Source organism: Tasmannia lanceolata, unplaced genomic scaffold (genome assembly GCF_043159265.1).
Source record: "Tasmannia lanceolata isolate RefF3 unplaced genomic scaffold, GAP_Taslan_0.1 ptg000008l, whole genome shotgun sequence".
Classification (NCBI taxonomy): Eukaryota; Viridiplantae; Streptophyta; class Magnoliopsida; order Canellales; family Winteraceae; genus Tasmannia; species Tasmannia lanceolata.
The window spans coordinates 26162951-26184252 of record NW_027518685.1 but is presented as its reverse complement, the minus strand read 5'-3'; the positions used below and the strand labels follow the sequence as shown (position 1 = coordinate 26184252).

Genomic DNA, 21302 nt, shown 5'->3' with positions numbered 1-21302 from the left:
CCATTTGGGATTTCGAAATATCAAATGGCCCACGGACGTATATTATTCTAATTTCCATGTTTCCCTCCGAGAAATGTTTTTTGACCTTTACTCAATGTAATAACTTCTTAATTACCACTGAACGTAACAGGATGGCTGTTCGTCCAGAAAAACAGTGGGGCCCACATATTTTAGGTGATCCAAACCATTCATTTGTCGGGCCCCAGAAAATCTTCTCCATAGGATGTTCCTAACCATTCGACTCGTGGAGGTTTAAATTAGACAGCACATTATAAAAACATATACTGATCGGAGGGTTAGGATCATCTTATGGAGAATATTTTCTTGTTGCACCCTATCTACATCCGGGCCCAACAAATGAATTGTTCAGATCACCCAATACAATGTGATGAGCCCCACTGTTTTTTGGGTGCGCGTGCATACAATAGTAATTAAGGAATTTAATGGTGAACGGTCATGCGTGGACGTAAACCCAAAAAAAAAAAAAAGTGGGGCTCACGTTGTATCGGTTGACCTACACGGAGAATGGCAGAATTGTAAAAATAAAAAGGTAGTCAGGCATTTAGGAAGTTGGTAGTCTACCTATAAATACCTGAACCGTTGCATTCCTGTCGTAAGCCCGCTCTTCCTCTCTTATCTTCATTAAACCTCGCTGGAAGTTAATTTTTTTCCTTTTCTGCCTTTCCTTCCCTTTTTTCCCCCTCTCCAAACCCACCCAACCATTTCCTTTTCCACCCCCCTTCCTCTATCCTTTTCTAGACCCAATCCACACACATTTCTCTTTCCTTTCTCTGCAATCAGAGATTTCCCTTACAAAACACCTTAAATTCGTCCCTTTTGGTCGAATCTCTACATTTTCTCTTTAATTTTAGTTCCTCTAGATCTGTTCTCAACACTATCAGATTAAGGTATTGTGATTCTCAACTACTCTTGTATTTTAACTAGATTCTCTTTGCTATTTCCGATTAGTTACTTCTTTTTTTTAATCTCTACATTTTCTCTTTGGTTTTAGTGCCTCTAGATCTGTTCTCAACACTATCAGATTAAGGTATGGTGATTTTCCACTATTCTTTTATTTTAACTAGATTCCGTTTGCTATTTCCGATTAGTTCCTGTGGTTTTTTTTTTTTTTTTAATTTTCGATTCTGGATGCGTAATTATGCTTAATTTAGGTATTTTTACGGTTAATTTATTGATCTCAATGTTTCAATTATTAGTTCTTGCTGATATTCTTCCTGCTTTCTGCTTTGTTGAATCTTCCTGTTTTTGTTTCATTTTCTGGTTTTTTCATCCTGTTCTCAGCTTTGTGGAGCAAATTTCTCTATCTTTTATGTGTTTTTGTTGCTAATTTCTTTGTGTGAAATGTTTCTGTTTTTGTGTTTTTTATGATCTTATTTGTTTTGTTTGTCTGTGCTTATATTTTCTCCTTTTTGTTCAACTTCTGTTTCTGGATCTTATTTGAAGCTTTAACAACTGATTTTATGCTAATTTTTCTTTCTTTCGTGACTCTATAATTAATTTTCTAATGTAAAGATATGTGTTTGCCTTTTTTGTATCTTTTGTCTCCTTTCCTCCGGTTCTGTCTTTCACTGTTTTTCCTATTTTGGTTCGATTTTGGATCTGAATCCTGTTAGAAGCTTTAAGAACAGACATTCTGATAATTTGGTTTTAATTTATGCCTTTGTGGAAGTAACTTTCCCCGTAATTGTTTCTGTTTTTTTCATTTTCTGTTCTCATACTTTCATGCCTCTGTTTCTGTTTGAGTTTGCCGTCTTTTTCCTGTTTGATAGCCATTGAAGTATAAATGATTAAATAACACCAGCTCTAACAGCGTAAGTTTTTGGAGTAATTGGTTGTTTTACAATTTATGGTTCTGGATTTACATAAAAAAGAAAAGAGCTATGATTTGTGGACACGTACATGAGTGTGTCGATAGATACGGAGTGTCGGATACGGCAAACCCCCAAAATTTAGAAATAGGGACATGTCTAAAGTAGAAACTATATAAAATCATGATTTGTGGATATGGATTAGTGTGTCAATGTAAAGACCCGGCCCCACACGGGCCTAGAAAGTTAAACCTTAATTAAATCGGGACCGTAGATCCCTAGACCAAAAATCACAGTGTATTTTCGTTTTGTTTAGTATAGCCAATTTTTGGGGCATCAAATCTTGTCCGTTCGACATGATTTTGGTCTCGGTAGATGGGTATTTCGAAAACCTATCCAACGGACCCAAGATTTAGCGATTCGGACGTGATTTGAGTAAGTTATGACCTTTTCTCTATTAGGAGTAGGCATAGTTACGAGTTTTGTCTTATTAGTCAAATTTTTAGGAGTGCCAATATTTAAATTTAGTATGTTCCTTTTTAATTAAGTAATAAGATAAAAAGTAAAGAGACCTAGAGAGACTGAGAAACTTACTAACTATTAGTAGTTGATTAGGAAACAACTCTAAACAAAAAGGAAAGCTAGGATTTATAAAAGACCCTTCATGTGGTTCTCCCCTCTCACGCACACCCAAACCGTAGAGAGAGAGAGAGAGAGAGAGAGAAAAGAGAAGAAGAGATCCTTGGGAGCTTTTCAAACACTTTGATCCATGTAAGTTTTTGTGATTTTAATGATCTAGGATTTGTTTTCTTTTAAAGATTAAAACCTAATGAGAAAGATCTTAAAGATTGATAGAGATAAATGAAACCTTAATCCCTTTCTTTCAAATAAACCATAGAAGTAACTATTTTCTTTCGAATCTAAATCTAGAATACGATATATGTTACGAACATAATTTTTCCTTTCGAATTGAAATTCCTAGATGAACTTTATAATAAAGAGGATGGTTTTCTTTTAGATAATTTATTGAGTGATGTGTAATAGGGATAATATCATTTTTTTTAAAAACCAGCCCATGTGTGTGGAATCTAAAAGCCCTAAGTGGCTGACTTTTTGCATGTTTATACTAGTATCAATTTTATATCTTCCATGTAAAAAAAAATCAGCTTTATATGTTTATGATAAGTACTATCAAAGACCTTAATTTTTTTTCAAGAAATTCCTCACGTCTGGTTATTATATATATATATATATATATATATATATATATATATATATATATATATATATTAGATCTATATTCTTAGATAAACAACCATATGTGTAAAACTTATGGGAAATATCAACTATTTTGATAAAATATCCCACACGTGTAAGTTTTTCCAATGCTTTAATTATGTGGTTTTGAAAAAAACAGCCCTCACGGGTAAACATTGTAAAAATCAGTCCTCAAAGAAAATAATTAAAGAGTTATTGATGAATTTTTTTAGAAAACAGCCCCTAAACTATTGATATCACCCAAAGGTAATTATAAACAAAGATAATTAAGAATAATAAAAGGATATGGTCTCATATAAGCCTTAGGTGTGTGTGTGTGTGTCACTTGGAAAGATGGATTGAAGAAACTTAGAATTTGGTATATCATTGTGTTTCAGATTCGGTAGCAATCCCTACCTAGACATAGAGGATTTCTTACTCTTTCACGTCACAAATAACTAAGGTAGGTGACGGTGCCATAAACTTGTACTCTTAAGCAACGATTGATTTATATGCATGCAATGAAAACTCTTAGTAGACATAGAATTGTTTATGCTAATGAGGTAGTTAAGATGATTGTTTCTTATTAATATGCATCTCGCTCTTGTGTTTGGTTATACTAATAGCATGCAAATATTGAAAAATGATGTTATGCCTGTAGCTTACAAAAGATGAATGTTATGATTCCTTGTTAAAGGAAAGAGGAAAATGTGGGCAGCAATAAAATTGCTAAAAATATCTTTAAGATATTGAAAAGAAGAAAGAGAAGGATATGGATGATATGCCAGTAAACCTGATAAGAGACAAAGACATTGGAAAAATAATTTGGTGGATTGGGCAGAGGTATGAGTCGTCCAGGAATAATGAAATTCAGAGCCGGCCTTGGGTTTTAGCGCACCCCCTTGGCGGTAAATGCATCCTCTTAGACCATGATGTCAAGAGGCGGAGTGGCTATTAAGCACGTCGTAAAAAGTCCTACATGCCCGCTACCTGTAGATGAGAGTAGTGGAACGTATTGGAGGCAAGATGATAAGCTATGAGGAGCTGGATTGCCTTGGGGAGTCGTCTCATGCATTAAATTAATAATAAATACAAACCTCTTAAAGGTAAAATGTTGTATGTTTTATGAGATCAGTATATTCACATTTAATGGATATTATGGCTTGTTATTTTATTAATACTTCATGTTTCAATTTGAAATAATTGTTATCACATGTTTACTATTAGGTGAGGATAGAGTAATTGGTGTGGCCGTTTGGCCTTGACGGCTATTCGTCTTATTCTTAGTTTGTTTCTGTCTTTGGTAATTATGTCAAATACTCTTTAGTAAGCTTTTAAATGAGTTTTCAAATTTGTAAAAAAAAAAATTGTTGTCTTTTGTTAATGGTCCGGGTTTAGAATTCTCTGAAAATCCGGGTCGTTACAGTCAAGTTTCGACACGGATACGAGTTATCTGACATGGTCTCAACTCAACTCAACAAAGCTTTTGTCCCAAGCTAGATGTTAACATCTAAAAATTTAGAAATGTTGGCACGTACATACATATAGAATTACTGATTACTATCATGATTTGTAACGATATAAATATGGTATTCATTTAACAAACTAATAAAACTTAGAATTAATCAACTATAATCTAAAACAAAAATGAGATAATCAAATAACAAAGCATTTATTTTTTTAATCTAGTTCTCTTCTGTCATCTAAAACAAACATGCGATAATCAAATAACAAGGCATTTATTAATTTAATCTAGTTCTCTTCTGCCTCTAACATATAACGAGAAAGAGAGACCAATATGATACAATGAATATAGTATTGGAATAAGAGTTTCTTAAGTGTTTTAAGTTTAAGGGAGGGGATATAACAACAAATATTAGTTAAAGAAGAGCTGAAAAAGAGTTTATAATAAAAGAGGTAAACACAATATGCAATAATAAAACAGAATGTCACGCTTGACACGGCACAAAAATGTGTCTACACGCCCACATTAACACTTATGGAAGTACATTTAAAAGTGTCCAAAGGAGTGTCGACACTGGTGGACACACGTGTCTTATCAGACATGGCACGAAGTGTGTGTCAGCAATAAACTCAAAGTGACAGCTAAATCATGAAATTTGGAGTCAGCACTTAAAGCTATTGTTTTTTGTGCTAATATTTTCTAAATATGAATCTACATAAGATTACACATAAAAGCGAAGGAGATGACCGTTGCATCTTCTTTACATAAAAGAGTAAAAGAGATTTTGTGAATCAATACAAGTAAAAGGAAAGGAGATGATCTTTGCATCTTCTTTGCATAAAAGAGTAAAAGAGTAAAGAGGAATTAATATAAATAGAAGGAAAGGAGATTAATACAAATAAAAGGAGATGGTTGTTGCATGTTCCTCTCATTGATTAGGGTAAGAAATATTCAATTATCCTTCAATCAAGGCTGTTTCAAAGGGTCCAATATGTGGGACTCTCATGCTAGACCTCCAATATCTTCTAATTTTTGTTTTATTTTTTGCTTTTTGTGCCCTGTTTGCAACTTTGCTGAGCAAATTTCTCATCTTTTTTTTTGCTAATTTATTTATGTTAAATGTTTTCGTTTTCGAATTTTTTATGATCTTCTATGTTTTGTTCGTCTTTGCTTATATTTTATCGATTATGTTCAACTTCTGGTTCTGGATCTGGTTTTAGGCTTTAATAACTTATTTTATGCTAATTTCTCCATCTTTCGTGTGCTCTAGTTAAGTTTCCCATGTAAAGCTATATGAGATGTAGGACAATTTCTTGAATTTTTAGTTTCCTTATTAGTTTTGGAATATTTATTTTAGTTAAATTAGTGACCTAGTTATTCTAGTTAAGAGTCCTGGCTAGATAATAAATATAGATTGAATAGGATTAGGAAAGAAGAGAAAAGAGGATTGAAAATCTATAAATATGTTGTCATGTGATGTATCCCATTGAATAAACTTATTTCAGTCTGCTTCTTTCCTTGTGGATTCAAGGTTTCTCTCTTATTTCCTTATGGATTCAAGGGTTTTTATCAATGGAGATAGCGTTCTTCTTCAACAGGTTGAAGACGGTGATCTTTGCCTTTTTTTTCCGCACGCTTCCACCTCGTCAATATGTTTGTCTTTTTCTCATATGCCTGCTTTCCTCTTGTTCTATCTTTCACCGGTTTTCCTGTTTCGGTTCAATTTTGGATTTGAATCCTGTTAGAAGCTTTAAGAAAAATCATTCTGATAATTTCATTGTAATTTATATATTTGTGGAAGTAACTTGATGCAGGGGCATCTTTTGGCAACTTGGAGCCAAGGGATTTTGTTGCCAATAGTTATCTTTACCTTTAGCAACAAGTTAGATTTGAGATTCTAAGATATATTTTTAGGAGTTTTATATCTTTAGTAGTTTCTATATTTAAGTAGTTTGGAAAGTTATTTTATTATTATTAGAGGCATAGTTGTAAAACTCCCCCACGTCATCGTGGACTCCCCCGAGTCGACTCCCTTTTTCCTTGGCCACGTTCCGCATTTTGCTCTACCAAATTAATAAAAACTCCTTTGACTCTCCTAAGTTATGACCGTGTTAACCGAGTACTCAGTTGCGTCAACCGCATTCTTGGTTGCATCCACGCCGAGTCGACAAGGATTTTTCTTGGCCACATTTTTACCCGCATCTGTGTTTTTAAACAAGGTTTACCTATTTTTCTAAAGGTTTGGTGGATATCTTTAGAAAGCTGCTAGGATGAGAATTTATGTTTAATATAAAAGATGTGTAACCGTTTCTTTTGGAAACTTTTATTGGTTTTATGCAATAGTACAGAGAGAAGCGAGAAACTTTTATGGTTTTCCTTTTATCTTCTCCAATTTGCTCTAGTAGGTGTAGTTGTCGTTTAAACCCAGTAACACGCCCACACACGCATAGCCAGACTCCATCATAACTTCCCCAGTAATTGTTTCTAATTTTTTCATTTTCTGATCTTGTACCTTACTTCCTCTGTTACTGTTTGAGTTTGCCATATTTTTCCTGTTTCTGTTTGATTTCTTGTTCTCGATTTACATAAAAAAGAAAAGAGAAACTTGTAGTCAGCACTTAATGTTAATATTTTATTTTAACTTTTTATCAACTTTCTACCAACTTTCCTCCAGTTTCCCATGTCCAGATCCTGTTCATAGCTTCATAGGCCAGGATTCTGGAATATCTCTACTGCTGATTCAATTTCTTTGGAAAATTTCCCTTTAAGCAATGGACGATAATAGTTTCTTTTTCCACGTCTTAGGTACATTTTTTTTTTTTTTTTTTTGTGTAGATGTTGAGCAGTTGTCAGGCTACAATCTTTTTGTTAGAGGAAGAAGGTATCTGCTTTCGTAGACGACGCCCAAACATTGGCACTGCCAGTTAGGAGTTTCACTCTCCAAATGGCTGTTAGTAAAGAGAAGCTCACTTATAATAGAAAAAATTATAGTTTGTTTTGATTACTGAGATTGGAACGTTCTGGTTGAAGGCTAGGGTGTTAATGATGAAATGAAGAGCTTCGGTGGTATGATTTCATGTGACTTGATGGGATTTAGGCGCCGCTACAAAGGTTGGAGAATCGATCAGAGAAAACTAATTTTGGCCATCTCCGTCCTGGCAATGACTGGAACCGTGCTTCTGACTTGTATGATTCCTTACCTGTTTCCTTTTTCCACCTTTAACCATATCATCTTACAAAACCTTGTACAGTAAAACTCAGGCAATGGAATCCCTGCCTCAGGAGAGACTCGAGTTGTTTCCTCCTGTTTCAATTGCTCCAATTAATCCAGTGATATCTACTGCCTCACATGTACCAGTATTAGGTGTGGAGAAGACTCATGAAGCTTATCTGGAGGTGAAATCTTCTCGCGAAAGTGGGGATATATCGAATCTTGACAAAGAGAAATTTAATCCAGTGATATCTACTGCCTCACATGTACCAGTATTAGGTGCGGAGGAGACTCATGAAGCTTATCTGGAGGTGAAATCTTCTCGTGAAAGTGGGGATGTATCGAATCTTGACAAAGAGAAATTTAATGACCCTAAAGTTGTGGCTCAACCACTTAGAACTTCACCTGCTTCTCGTTCAGAGGTAAAGTGTAGATTTCAGTATTATTTCTTTTTTTACTGTGGATTTTGATTGGAAATTGTAGATGTGCTCTTTATGTTACCCAGCTTTGATTCGATGTAGAAACCCATCTGGTCATTGGCACCTGATCAGACACTTGTATACGCTAAGAAGGAACTCTCTAATGCCCCTATAGTTATTGAAGATCCTGATCTGTATGCTCCAATTTTTCGGAATGTTTCAGTATTCAAAAGGTGAGTCTTGAAAACATCGATGGACCCTTTATGACCATTTCTCATGCATTGAATGTTATTGTCAGTAGGTATGCTATGAAGCTAGAAACCATATGCATTGTTGATTTATGTGAGAAACATATTCAAAAAACTTTTGTGATACTATGTTTAGAGTGGAAAACAGTATATTTAAATTTTAAACCTTCCAAACTGTTATTCCAGGAGCTACGAATTGATGGAAAGAATACTTAAGGTCTACATCTACCGGGATGGAGTAAGACCAATTTTTCACAAACCACATCTCACAGGAATTTATGCATCAGAAGGATGGTTTATGAAATTAATGGAGGGGAATAAGCAGTTTGTTGTCAGAGATCCTTATAAGGCCCACTTATTTTATCTGCCCTACAGTGCACGTCAGCTGGAGCTCGCTCTTTATGTGCCTGACTCGCATAATTTGCGTCCATTATCGCTCTTTCTGAAAGACTATGTGAACATGATTGCTGCCAAATATCCTTTCTGGAACCGCACGCAAGGATCAGATCATTTCTTAGTTGCTTGCCACGATTGGGTATGCCATCTGTATTGGATCTGTGTTCTTATTGAGAACTTTCTGTTTTATGAGGCTTTGTTCTGGTAATTAAAGTGAAAAAACTGTTGATTAATTGTCAGAATAGTTGATGTTTTCCTGAAATGAGAATGTATTGATTTTTCAGCAATTAATCTAAGAGTGAAAGATTTTTCTTTCCCATTATGTTCTACATCCAATCTCTCTTCTAAGGGAAAGCATGAAAAAAGCCTGCTTCTATGATATTTTAGTAGTTCTTATGTCTTATAGGCATGCTCATCAAGTATCACAAAAATTGTTGGCATTTTCAAAATCAAGTTGGATTTTTTTTACTTTTAATTCTTAGCATCAAATTCTGTCTTGAATGTTCATGTAAACGTGGTGGAATGCTAACAATTCTTCCTCATTGTCATAACTGCTTCTCTGTATCTCTCCAGGTCGCTATCTCTGTCTTAGCTCTTCCCAATTTCCTATTTAATGTACGACATGGTTGATGTCTCTCCCTTCAACACCACACTCAATCTATAGGCTTCCTAGGGTACACACCAACTCATTTTTTCGAATAGGAAATTCCTGTACCATACAATTAAGCTGTTGATACACTTGGTTGTCACTTTATCATATTTAATTGGCCAGTACACAGCATTCGTATATGCATATCGGCCTATGTAACATAGGAATAAATCTGTGTAGGTTTCAGTCATGGACGCGTGTCAGACAAAATGATCTTGGAAAACTCACAACATTGTTGTGGCGTTCAACTAATTTGATGATATCGGAGATGTATTACTGTTGGGGGTTCCACTGGAAAACAAAGATCCCACATCAGAAAAGTAAATGGATGTGGAAGGGCTTATAAGGACTTGGGTATGCTCTTCTTAGAGGCTAGCTTTAAGGGTGAGTTCTACCAGTGTCCCAAGTGGACAATTACTATGATATAAATGTGTGGCAAACGTGCATACAAATAACATCCCTACACGTTACACAGAAAAAGGAATAATTATTGATTAAATATTTTCTCCTATAGCAGCAATGACCGTTATGAAGCATCCTACATGCATACCTAAGATGATGTGCCGACCAGTATTTCAAACTTCAACAAGCCACAAAATTGATATTTCGGGATAATATCGCCATTAAAAAAGATATTTGAGGATAAAATAACTAATGCTGTCATTTATTTCTAATAGAAGAGTGTTTTGGTGCCATACAATAGTTGGCGGTGATTCTAATATTAGGTGATTGAAATTTTCCCTTATCATATTTTTAAAATTATTATTTTATGTGGTAAGTTGAGGTTTAAAAATCCTTAAAAAGACTAGAAATATCGCATTGTGTTTTCAATTATGGGACAAACAAAGCACAATGTACGTGAACAGGAAACACTCTTAGAGCTGGTAAAAATATAGTTACCGGAAACTTCCTAGTTGGATGTGAAGAGGAAACACTCTTAGAGCTGGTAAAAATATAGTTACCGGAAACTTCCAAGTTGGATGTGAAGCTTGCTTCCCTAAAAACTCGCTTCGGAAGCTAGGTTCTTCCCGCTTCTCAAATTTTTGGGAAGCGCGATTCCTGGTCGTTTCCTACGTGTTTCCTCTTAAAAAATAGTATGCTTCCTATTTAGGTGATTTTTTCTTCGTTAAAGAATAATTTCTCCTTTTGACAATGTTGAAGGACTGTATTTAAAGTAAGAGTGCATTTAAACCATGCAAACTCATCTTAAGTTTCAATTGAAAATTATGTAGATTTTTTTCCAAAAACTTAACATTTATACATGGATAAAATATCTAAAACTTAAATTTAAAAAAACTAGCAATTCTAATTAGTTGAAGTCTTCTTTTCTACATGTAATCCTTACCTATATTAACCCTTTCTCCCTAAACTACTACAATATTATTCTTTCTACGGACTTCTTGTTCACTTCCAGTGAGGCTCATTACATGCTTCATGTTGACTTTCAATGTCGATTTCCACAATTTTTCTATTTATGTCCTTTAGAGCTTTGCACTTCCTGCATTTTCTATTTTCTAAACCCTTCGCTTCCCGCTTTCGCTTTTCGTATCGTTTCTCGCACTTGCTTCCCACTCTGGCAACTATAGGTAAAACTAGCTAGAGAGGCAGATAGATGGCTAAGCTATCTACCCTTAGTCACATGATCTGTGTTCATATGAATATTATTGATTGATAAACATTTCTATACTAATTTGACAACAAATATCTCCTTGAATTGCTAAACAAGCCTCCATCTAGATAACTTTTAGAGGAGCGTGCCCATTGAAGAGGTCAAAAGACAAGGAATCTTTTGTTGGTTTTTGAAGTTCATCATTAATTTTTGTTCTTAAGTTCCATTATATTTGGAGGTATTATAGCTTTATCGTATCTGCTCTCTTAAATCTATCATTGCTGATCTCTCCTCCCAAAGTCATACCCTACCATAGAGACTCTGTTTGATTTACCTATATGGAATTAGATTCAAATGGAAGTTTTCAATGTGAAAGTTTTACCAGAAATTTGATTTCTTCGTTGTAAAATTTATTTGGATAACTCTCTTAGATTATCTCTTACCTGTTCATCTTACTTTTAGGGGCCATACACAACAAAGGAGCATGATGAACTCCGTAAGAACACCATCAAAGCACTATGCAATGCTGATGTATCTGAAGGAGTATTCATCTTTGGAAGAGATGTTTCCCTTCCTGAAACAACCATAAGAAGTACCAAGAGACCTCTCAGATATGTCGGTGGAAAACCGGTCTCTCAGAGATCAATTCTTGCCTTCTTTGCGGGGCATATGCATGGCAGGGTCAGACCAATGCTGGTAAAGTATTGGCGTGGAAAAGATGAAGACATGAAAATCTATGGTCCCCTCCCTAACAGAGTTTCCAAAAACATGTCATACATACAACACATGAAGTCGAGCAAATTCTGCATATGCCCAATGGGATACGAAGTAAACAGCCCAAGGATAGTTGAAGCAATCTATTACCAGTGTGTTCCTGTCATTATCGCAGATAATTTTGTACCGCCTTTTGATGAGGTGTTAGATTGGATTGCATTTTCGGTGATTGTAGCAGAGAAGGATATACCAAAATTAAAGGAGATTCTTTCGGCAATCCCTCTGAGAAGATATATTTCTATGCAAAAGAGCGTGAAGATGTTGCAGAAGCATTTCTTATGGCATAGTAAACCAATCAAATATGATTTATTTCACATGATTTTGCATTCAATTTGGTTCAATAGGCTAAATCAGATCCAAATCCAGCAACAATAAAGTTCTCGTCTGGGTGGCTGGCACATAATATAAAAGTGGGAGTCTTGAATCCATCCACAATGACGGCACTGAATGTAAAAAAATACTTTCGGAAGTGTCCATATGAATACTATGAAGGGAGCTGAAGGGAAAGCATATGTTTAAGGACAGAGTTGTTTCGGTATGAGAAAGGCCATGTCTGCCTTCTTACAGAATTGGGAATATTCTTAGATTTTTTCGTTTAGGGTCTATCGGAACTGTACAGTTCAAAACTTAGAGATACAGGTGCAGGGCATATTATAGGAGAAGAATGGTTGGGCCGTGAATAAGGATTCAGCTTCAGGTATGAAACTGGTTGATGTTTTTTTTTTTTTCTTTTTGAATGGTAAGATGGATTGATGGTTTTTATTTGTCACTCTTTTGCTTAATACCCCTATTTTCTTCGAGACTGCATTTTACACTTTTGAATTGCACAAATTTGTAGCTAATCAGAAATACAGAAATGTCTCCAGAATTTTATATCTTAGAAACACGTCACACAAAAGATTTATAGAAAACATGAAGAAAGAAAATTTGGTCCAGGAATACAAAAGAGACAACTATTTACGTGGTCGCGTACACCCATGGATGCAGGTTCTTCTTCTTTACTAATCAAAGCAAAAACTACAGAGTATAAGATATAATACAGCACCTAATGGTCTCCTGAACCTAAAGAACGCACACCTCATGACACACTTTCTTCACGTCTCTTCCACACTCAAACTCTGTCCAAACTCCAAACCCACAAATGGTTTTCCAATCTGTTTTCCTCTTCTCATCCCTCAACCACTGCAAATTATATATAGAAGAGAAAAATCGACACTAAAAGAAACACTTTCCTAGTTCTAAATAACTAGTATTTACGTCGGACGACTTTAAGAGTTGGTTTCTGCTGTGTAGAAAATACGAGTGCAGACACTAGATTGTATTTTCTCAATAGTTTCTCAAGAAGCTTACAAGTGTGGACACCTTTATTGTACGGTCTTGAATATTGAACTTTGAGAGAAACTTCGAATAGAACTAGAACTCCTTAAAGATAACTTCTAAACTAACTAAAACACATGATAAAAGTCAAACTAGTTTTTCCTGCCACTATACAAACTCTAAAAGAGAACTCCTACTTAAGCTCTTCTTGTAAATCTTTTAGGATTCCTTCATTGACACTATCATGTGGGGCTCCACTTTCATGGCTTTCAGTCCATCACTATTCAGCCGGGCTCAGCCCCTTTGGCTGCATCCGAGAGTTGGTGATGACTCTAACACTCCCCTCAATGCTTACTCTATGCATATGATGCCAAGTTTCCCTCTGAACATTAAGAATTTTGGAAAAGAAACTTTTTTTGAAAATGTCTGCCACCTCTCTTCTGTGTTCACTAGTACAAGATAATGTCACCTTCCAACACTCGATGCACTTCAACGTGTTTCATCCTTCCATGAACACAATCGCTTGCCTCTTGCTACACTTCCGTTTGGACACATGGATTTTATAAGCTAAAACTTTGATTTTATTTACTAAAACTTGGATTTTATAAGCTAAAGCCGGGCTTTTACAATTCTGGATTGTGAAATCCAGAGTTTAGCTTTGAAAATCCAGGTTTTAGCTTGTAAAATCCAGGTTTTAGCTTATAAACTCCAGGATTTTACTATCCTCCGTGTTTGATAGTAGACCTACGAGCAGGGCTGGAGCCAGGAATTGACACTTGGGTGGGTGGTTGTGTGGGGGCTGGCTAATTTCTCATTGGGGGACTGTAGCCACAAAATTCCTATGCCTGCATTGGTCATTGGGCTAGGGAGTGGGGATGGCAAAGGGATTTTGCAAGTCATTGGGGGGCTGTGGCCACCCCCACACTATATGTGCTTCCACCCCTGTCTACGAGTCAGATAATCCACATTGCAAAACCGTATTACCTCACATGCATTTCCCTTCTGGTAATGAATCCCAAAATCCACTTCCTAGGATTCGGCATGGTCTTGTTTGTAACCCCTACCGCCTGAGCAATGTCTGGTCGTGATAGAGTCAAATATATTATACTCTCGACCAACTGTAGTTGCATGGTCCCATCCTGCAATCTCCAAGAGATTTTCTTAGGCCTGTTTGTTTAAGATTATGAAAACTGATTGTGAGTGTTAAACCAATTATTGGACCCAAATTTAAATGTAATTTTGGGTCCAATAATCGGTATGGGACTCACAATCGGTTGACATGATCTTAAACGAACAAGGCCTTAACTTTGTATTCACTTCTACATGTGATGTGATCAGCTTCCAATACTTGTTTTGGCACAGGAACACTCCCGTATCACATTCATCTACCTCTAGACCAAGGGAGTGCTTGATCTCTCCCAGCCCCATCTCGAGTCTCATTGCAAGAATTTCATGGATTAGCCGTACTTCCTTTGTGTCATCTCCAGTGAAAATCAAGTCAACAACATATATATAAGCAGGGGCGGAGCCAGGAATTTACACTGGGGGGGGGGGGGGGGGGGCTGGAGTAATAGTGCATTAGTCTTGGCCGCTTACTATTACCGGCGTTCAGGAATGCCGGTAAATGTTATTTTCCTTTTAGTGGCGTTCTTGAACGCCGATAAAACCCCTTCTGTGTTGCAGTGTATAGAAGGGATTTTGCAAGTCATTGGGGGGGCCGTGGCCCCCTCCATGCTATATGTGGCTCCGCCCCTGTATATAAGCACAATGGTGAGCTTACGGAATTGTTATTTGACAAACAAACTAGAATCGCTGGTGTCATCTCCTATCCCACGAAATAAGGAACTCTTTGAATCCAATGATCGGTTTGGCACTCAAAATCAGTTGTTATAATCTTAAAACGAACAGGGCTTTAAAAAGAGCTCCATCATTCATAATTGATTATTACATTGCAATCAGATTTTAACAACACAAGCTAATCACTTGCATTAGAGCCACTAGGGTCAGGGGCTTAAACCCTAAACACTACCACATTTGGATCAAACATAATGTTTGATACTTGAACTATATCCAGTCTGATCATCATAATATTTGGACCACAACATGACTCCTCCATACTTATCAGAGTGCTTCAGTAAAGGAAGCACTTTAGATATAAGGTCCCCAGTAGGGATGAAACCACTACCTGCCGCCGCCGGAGCTGCCGGAAGTCCAAGGAAGATCTTAGTAGCTTGAATAGAAGAAACCCATTGTTTCCATGCATCCTCGAGATTGCCCACATCACCGGACGAATATTGACAAGGCGGATTGTTGTAGAATTGGACCCACACATAATCAAACAAGCCCGTCTTCAGGGCCCCACCAACCCAAGCATCTGGGAACGGGCATTGTGGGGCCGCGGTCAAGTACACTTTCTTTCCCCTAGAACTGAAGGAAGAGAGATCTCTTGCCAAGTCATCCCAGTGTTTGGCGGTCCCACCTTCGATGTCAAAATCAATGCCATCTAGGACGGCATCACCTAAGGGCCGCGAATCTGATTGGCCACCTAGATAATGGTCCCACAAGTAATTTGCCACTTGTCTCGCATCATCGGCCGATGTTAAGGTGTAGTTCCCAACTCCTCCTCCTATAGAAAGCAAGACTTTCACACCTTGATATTGGCACGACTTTATGCCGCGGCTTAGCCTGGTGCAACCATTAGAGTTAGGGTTACAGTGGCCCGCCAAATTGATTTGTGGGGTCTGGCCATTGCCAAAGGTGAAAAGGAAAGCTAAGTTCACAAATGCATAGTTTCTGGTCCCGCATGTCTCTGCGAGGGTCCCCTCGTTGCCGTTCTGGCCCCAGTAGATGGCAATGCTTCCTCCATGTGAGTGAGCAACTAGTATCGAGAAAAAGAACAGCAAAGGCCTATAAACATCAAGGGATGAAGAAGACATTATAGAAACAAAGCTCAAAGCAAAATAGAAGAGTTTCAAGATGTGATTCTTCAAAATAACACAATGTGCTTTAAATAGCTTTTCATAAGCCCTCAAAAGATATGGATAGGATTTTTCTTTATTTAGCTATCATATGCTTGTCATTCATTGTCTACAGCCCTGGATTGCGGGCTATTCCAGGGTTTTATATAGATTTCAGTCTTTAGCCTTGGGAGAGGTCAAAAATAGAAGCCCCACACCATTTTAGAAAAGGGGAATTTTAGTCCTAAGGTAAAACAAGGACGAGCAAAGGTGTATGTGGGGACCACTTGTTCAGTGATCTAAGCCATTCATTTGTTGGGCCCACCTTCATATCGATCACTACCATCCGATTAGTTGCATACAGATGGTTAATATAATGTACATACATTAATGTCTCCCACTTCTAATGGTTGCACACTTACATATATGGCAAATTAAGTAAACCAAAGATCTCTCCACCTCAATTATTACGACATGGGTCATTAATACCCTCGTAAAAAACTGAAAAGACCCTTCTGATAAGTTGATTTGGAGGTGTCTCTAGTCAAAACTGAAGAACAAATTTGTCCAAAATTTACTGTGAACTTTTTTCTTTTACCGAACATGACCTCTATAAGATTTTTCACGTCTGTAAGTAGATTTTCAAAGAGATTTGTTTCCTCTCTCATGAAACGTGGGAATAGGGGATGAATTAATTGAATTATAACCGTAGTTTTGTACATCTTATATACTACTCAGAATCAATACAATAGAAAATATTGCTTGCTATATCTATGAGGATCTTGATGAGTATTTGTTGCTGTCTTTGGAGCTCCCAATCCCAATCTTTGAGTGATAAAGATCTCACTTGCACCAATCTTTGGTCTATATATTTAATATTCCCCCTCAAGATTGGCTGCAATTGAATGAAGCTTGGGCTTAATTTTTAGATGAATCCATGCAGATAGAAGTCCCTTGGCCCTGTTTGGATTGCAGGAATTTTCTGTAAAAGTTTGGATTACAACAGGCTGTTTTCAATTGCAGGCTTAGATTAGAGCTTAGATTAGAGCAGATTGTTTCCCATTTCAGGCTTAAGTTACGGTGTAGATTTTTAGAGCATGATTTTTTCGTGTGATGTGTGTAAAGTTTTAGATCCATTGAACACATTGTAAATTGAGCTATTGGAGTGTCAATTATTACGTGCAGACCCGCCAAAAAGCTGCTTCTTTTTCCATATGCATATCTTTGTTCATCACGCAACTTGGAAAAGATTTAGTTCTGAATGAATAAATTTTCCACGGAGCTCATCGAGGATTGTTTTGTAAGTTGTATGATGACTTGGAAAATATTTAGTTCTGAATGAATGAATACTCTCTCTCTCTCTCTATGGATGTTCAAATGTAATCAAGTTCTAGAGCCTAACTTTTGTGCGGGGAGAGAGAGAGAGAGAGAGATGTGTGTGTGTCAACACCCGTTTTGAATTTAAAGGGTCCGAATTACTAGAAGATCCAATTGGACTAGGTCAAAGAAGTGATAGGGTTGTCAACACCAAATACTTGTCGACGTTTTGCACTAAACGAAGACAAACCCCAAATCACCTTTAGAAGAACAAGTATGTGAGACCCTTAGTTCTTGTTTCTGCATAAAACAATATAATAGATTGAAATTTGCTGAAAGAACTTTAGAAAGGCTTTCAAGAGAGTGTAATTTTTTTCTGACCAATCGGCCATCCCATGTGATCCTACATGACCGATCCAACTGTAGACCCAACTGATCACACCATCTTGATTGAACGGTCCATATCAAATGTGGAAAAATTTAAGCACTCCAATTGTTTGTGTAAAGTGTAAATGCGCCAAAAAGCACCCTACAACCCATTGTCCACGCCGCGCTTGTGTGCGCAAACGGCGCGTTGCACCGTCCCGCGGTCCACCTATGGGTAAAACCCATTGTGCGACAAAATAATAGAGAGAAGTAGGCGAAGCTATTTATACCCTTCTCAAATTTTTTGTTCTTCCAATGTGGGACTATCTTTCCAAAGCACTTTTACCCTCTTTTCCAAAGCACCCACTTTTAACAAACAAAAAGCACTTTTCCTTTGAAAAGCTTTTCAAAACACAATTTTATTTTGAAAATACACTAACAAGGGTGTATATAGATGCCTGTCTCCAAGGAATGAAGAGGCCTCACGACCAAAAGCAAACACGTTTAAGCATCTTATCCTTTACTTAGTATCATCTTTTACTTTCATGTAATCTAGCTCTTCGAATTAAGGAAGCAAATGGAATCATCTTTCTCTTTAATTTGATATCCCTCGCACTAGAGCTTGTTTGTGTCATTCTGTTGGTTAGTTAAATCGAACGCTCTGTCTAATCTGAGAATCAATCGTTTGCATCCGCAATCAAACGCTTTATCTAATCTGAGAGTCGTTTGCATCCGCATGCACCGACAGCGTCCTTTGCGTTTTGCGCGCATCGACGATCCTACCCCCACATGAGTCGTGACGCGTCGTTCACATTATTCGTTTCTCATTTGGCGTCATGTTGTACACTAAAACGGAGTCCGGCGAAAAAAATGATGTTCCCCTCTTCTTCTCAATCACTGGAAATCGAATCCTATGGGATAGAAACGGTCATCGACCCCTCGAATTGAATTTCAAATTTGCCACCCTGGAGGCATTCTCCGCGCACCCACACGGTTGGCTCGCGTGCGCACACAGATAGAGGGAGGGAGGGATCCATTTTAACTTTAGTTCGTAGTATCCAATTCACTCTAAGGGATGTTTAGTTACAAGAGAAGCTCACATCTGTGTTATTTACATGGATAGATGAATGTGGTTCGGTATCAAAGAGGTGGGAAGAGATGAAGAAAGGGAAGTGATATTTAGGTGATCAAAAGGGGCGCAAATATCACTTCCCATGAAGAAAATGGAGTGGGATTGTGAGATTATATTTCCACCTATTTTGTTTGTCTTATCTTCAAAATGACTGACTTTATTTCTAGGAAAAGACACACAAGAACAGCTGGAAATGCAGCCACTTTTGGAAAAAGACGAACACGAGGGTTGGAAATGATATTAGCACCCCACTCTTTTGATATGAAGCGAAAGATTCTTGTCAAAAGGTTATTTACATTTCCCAAAAAAGCTCTGACAACACCAATTAAAATCTAAAAGACGAGAATCTTTCACCCTACATGTAAAAAGAGTGGAGTGCTAAAATCATTTCCCTTTCCATAAATATAGACTATTGATATTGGCACTGCCATATTTTAATAATTGCACTACCTTCCCTTGCCTTCATTATATAACCAGCTGTCTGTCAAAGGTTTTTTACAATTCGGCACCAGTACTACCATGTTTTAATAATTGAACGAAGTGTAATAACCTTTGACAGCTATATAAATAATAAATGACAAGATGAGTTAGTGCAATTATCACAACCCACACAGGTTAGTGTTGAAGACTTCAAAGACTCCAAAAGATAGATCTAGGAGATAATCCAAAACCCACATCATTCAGATTCTAGGAGAAGAAAATCAAAGTCCCAACAGAAAATAAAAACCAAAAGAAGCAGCTTATTGAGAGAGAGAGAGAGAGAGAGAGAGAGAGAGAGGATATGTTACTGGGAAGCATCCTGACCGTTCTTCCCAAAGACAACCAAACGCCCCGATCCACCGTCGGATTGTCCCCCAGAAATCGAATCACAGCCGTTGAGAAGAGCAGTGAGCTGATAAGGAGGAGCGTCCGTGGCGAGCCACTGCCTAACATAGAAAATGGTCTGAGTACATGCCTTGTGGGGTCCAGTGGAGGTCACTTCCAAGTACTCACAGTACCATCCATGGTGGGCCCCAGATCCATCAGACGAAAGATTAAGGCTACAGATTGGGCCAGAAAGACAGGGCCCACGCCCACTGAAAATATCGAGATTGCCACGCTCGTAGTAATCGTAATCTGGGCCCATCAATCCCCACGCCTCTAGATTTGACACAGAAACCCCTTTCCCTGAAGAGTCTCCGAGAATTACACTCATCTTTGAGTCGGTTCCGGCCTTTATTATGGACCCCGTTCGAATGTAGATCGTGTACACACACGTGGCATCATCCTGTAAATCAAGAAAGAGAGAGAGAGGGATGTTAAATGGGGAGAAAATGGGGAAAGAAAGATAGAGATAGGGGACTTACAGAAGAGGAGGAGGAGGTGGTGGTGGATGGAGAGATGAAGAGAAGGAAGAGAAGGGTTGATGAGAAGCGGCGAAAAAAACCCATGTTGTGAAAAGTATAGATTGAGGGAGAAGGGGAAGGGGTTATGAATGAATGAATGAAATCTCTATATTATTCTCTCTTTCATTTCCCTATCAATAAAATCTAGCCGTTCGCTGATCCCACGGTCTAGATCATCTAATCAGCAAAAATGTTTTGGACTATACTACCCTCCTTAACTCTTAGAATGACAGAAATGCATTAAAAGCCTCAGTCTTGTCTTAGATTCACAGCCCACAGGCCACAGAAACTGAGGGTAACATTGTAATTTGATAAATGAAAAAATAATGAAATGTACTGTTCTTCTACTTTAGCCTTTTGGTGTCGGCCATATAGAACGACTCTTCAACCTTTTATCATTACTTGCTTTGGCATTTTGTGAGGAAATAGACTTTAAGAGCATTCATGAACATGTGCTTCGTAGGGCTGGCAATTTCACCCGTGAAACCTGGATCCGCCCCGCCCCGAAAGGACGGGGTATTCCCCGAAGTGGGAGGGGCGGGGATGGGGATGGACCCGCCCCGCTCCGTTCTGTTTTACCATGCAAGCCATTATCAATATCCTCTTATTTTAGTATTGTTTTAGTGTTTTTTAAGTTAACGGTAAATATATTTTTTTATGCTAGTGATACTGGCACTACCATATTTTGATAAGTGCACAAATACGGCTTGTCTTTTTCTTTTTTTGGGATGTTAAAAAGATTTTTTGAGGTGAGGATTTTTGTGTGAGGCGGGGATGGGGATTCCCGCCATCCCCGTAGCGGGGACGGGGACGGGGAATGCAACATCCGGCCCCGCCCCGTTGCCGGCCCTAGTGCTTCGCATTATTTTTCTTACTGGAAATTGTTTACGAGTCCCTGTTTTTCTTGGAAATTGCTAGCGTCCATTGCAAAAAGCATTTCGCCGGATCGACCAGCCACCTGGCATGGGTTA

General features: G+C 37.7%; 3 protein-coding genes across 7 annotated transcripts; 1 reads left to right on the top strand and 2 right to left on the bottom strand.

Annotated features, from left to right (window-relative positions):
* The first annotated feature begins 626 nt into the window (after nt 1-626).
* LOC143884988 (putative glycosyltransferase At5g03795) lies at nt 627-17315 on the top strand. 5 transcript variants are annotated; one of them, XR_013253105.1, is made up of 8 exons: nt 627-908; nt 1013-1048; nt 7387-7737; nt 7910-8184; nt 8284-8414; nt 8616-8964; nt 11546-12554; nt 17075-17315. XR_013253105.1 is itself a non-coding variant. In XM_077388905.1 (8 exons), exons 4-8 carry the CDS (start codon nt 7602-7604, stop codon nt 12230-12232), a joined length of 1578 nt encoding a protein of 525 aa, XP_077245020.1. In that variant the 5' UTR covers nt 627-908; nt 1013-1048; nt 7387-7432; nt 7582-7601; the 3' UTR covers nt 12233-12664. The 5 variants fall into 5 exon arrangements, 4 of the variants coding, with proteins under 4 accessions (XP_077245020.1, XP_077245019.1, XP_077245021.1 ...); XM_077388905.1 differs by lacking the exon at nt 17075-17315 and having other exon boundaries at nt 7387-7432; nt 7582-7737; nt 11546-12664; XM_077388904.1 differs by lacking the exon at nt 17075-17315 and having other exon boundaries at nt 7387-7501; nt 7582-7737; nt 11546-12664.
* LOC143884989 (hevamine-A-like) lies at nt 15067-17934 on the bottom strand. Its single transcript, XM_077388907.1, has one exon. The coding sequence runs from the start codon at nt 16108-16110 to the stop codon at nt 15214-15216; it is 897 nt and encodes a 298-aa protein (XP_077245022.1). The 5' UTR covers nt 16111-17934; the 3' UTR covers nt 15067-15213.
* Nucleotides 17935-19606: 1672 nt separating this feature from the next.
* Nucleotides 19607-20448, bottom strand: LOC143883501 (PLAT domain-containing protein 3-like). Its single transcript, XM_077386845.1, has 2 exons — nt 20293-20448; nt 19607-20213 (listed from the first exon to the last, which is right to left on the bottom strand). The coding sequence occupies exons 1-2, from the start codon at nt 20374-20376 to the stop codon at nt 19731-19733; spliced, it is 567 nt and encodes a 188-aa protein (XP_077242960.1). The 5' UTR covers nt 20377-20448; the 3' UTR covers nt 19607-19730.
* Between the last annotated feature and the right edge of the window lie 854 nt (nt 20449-21302).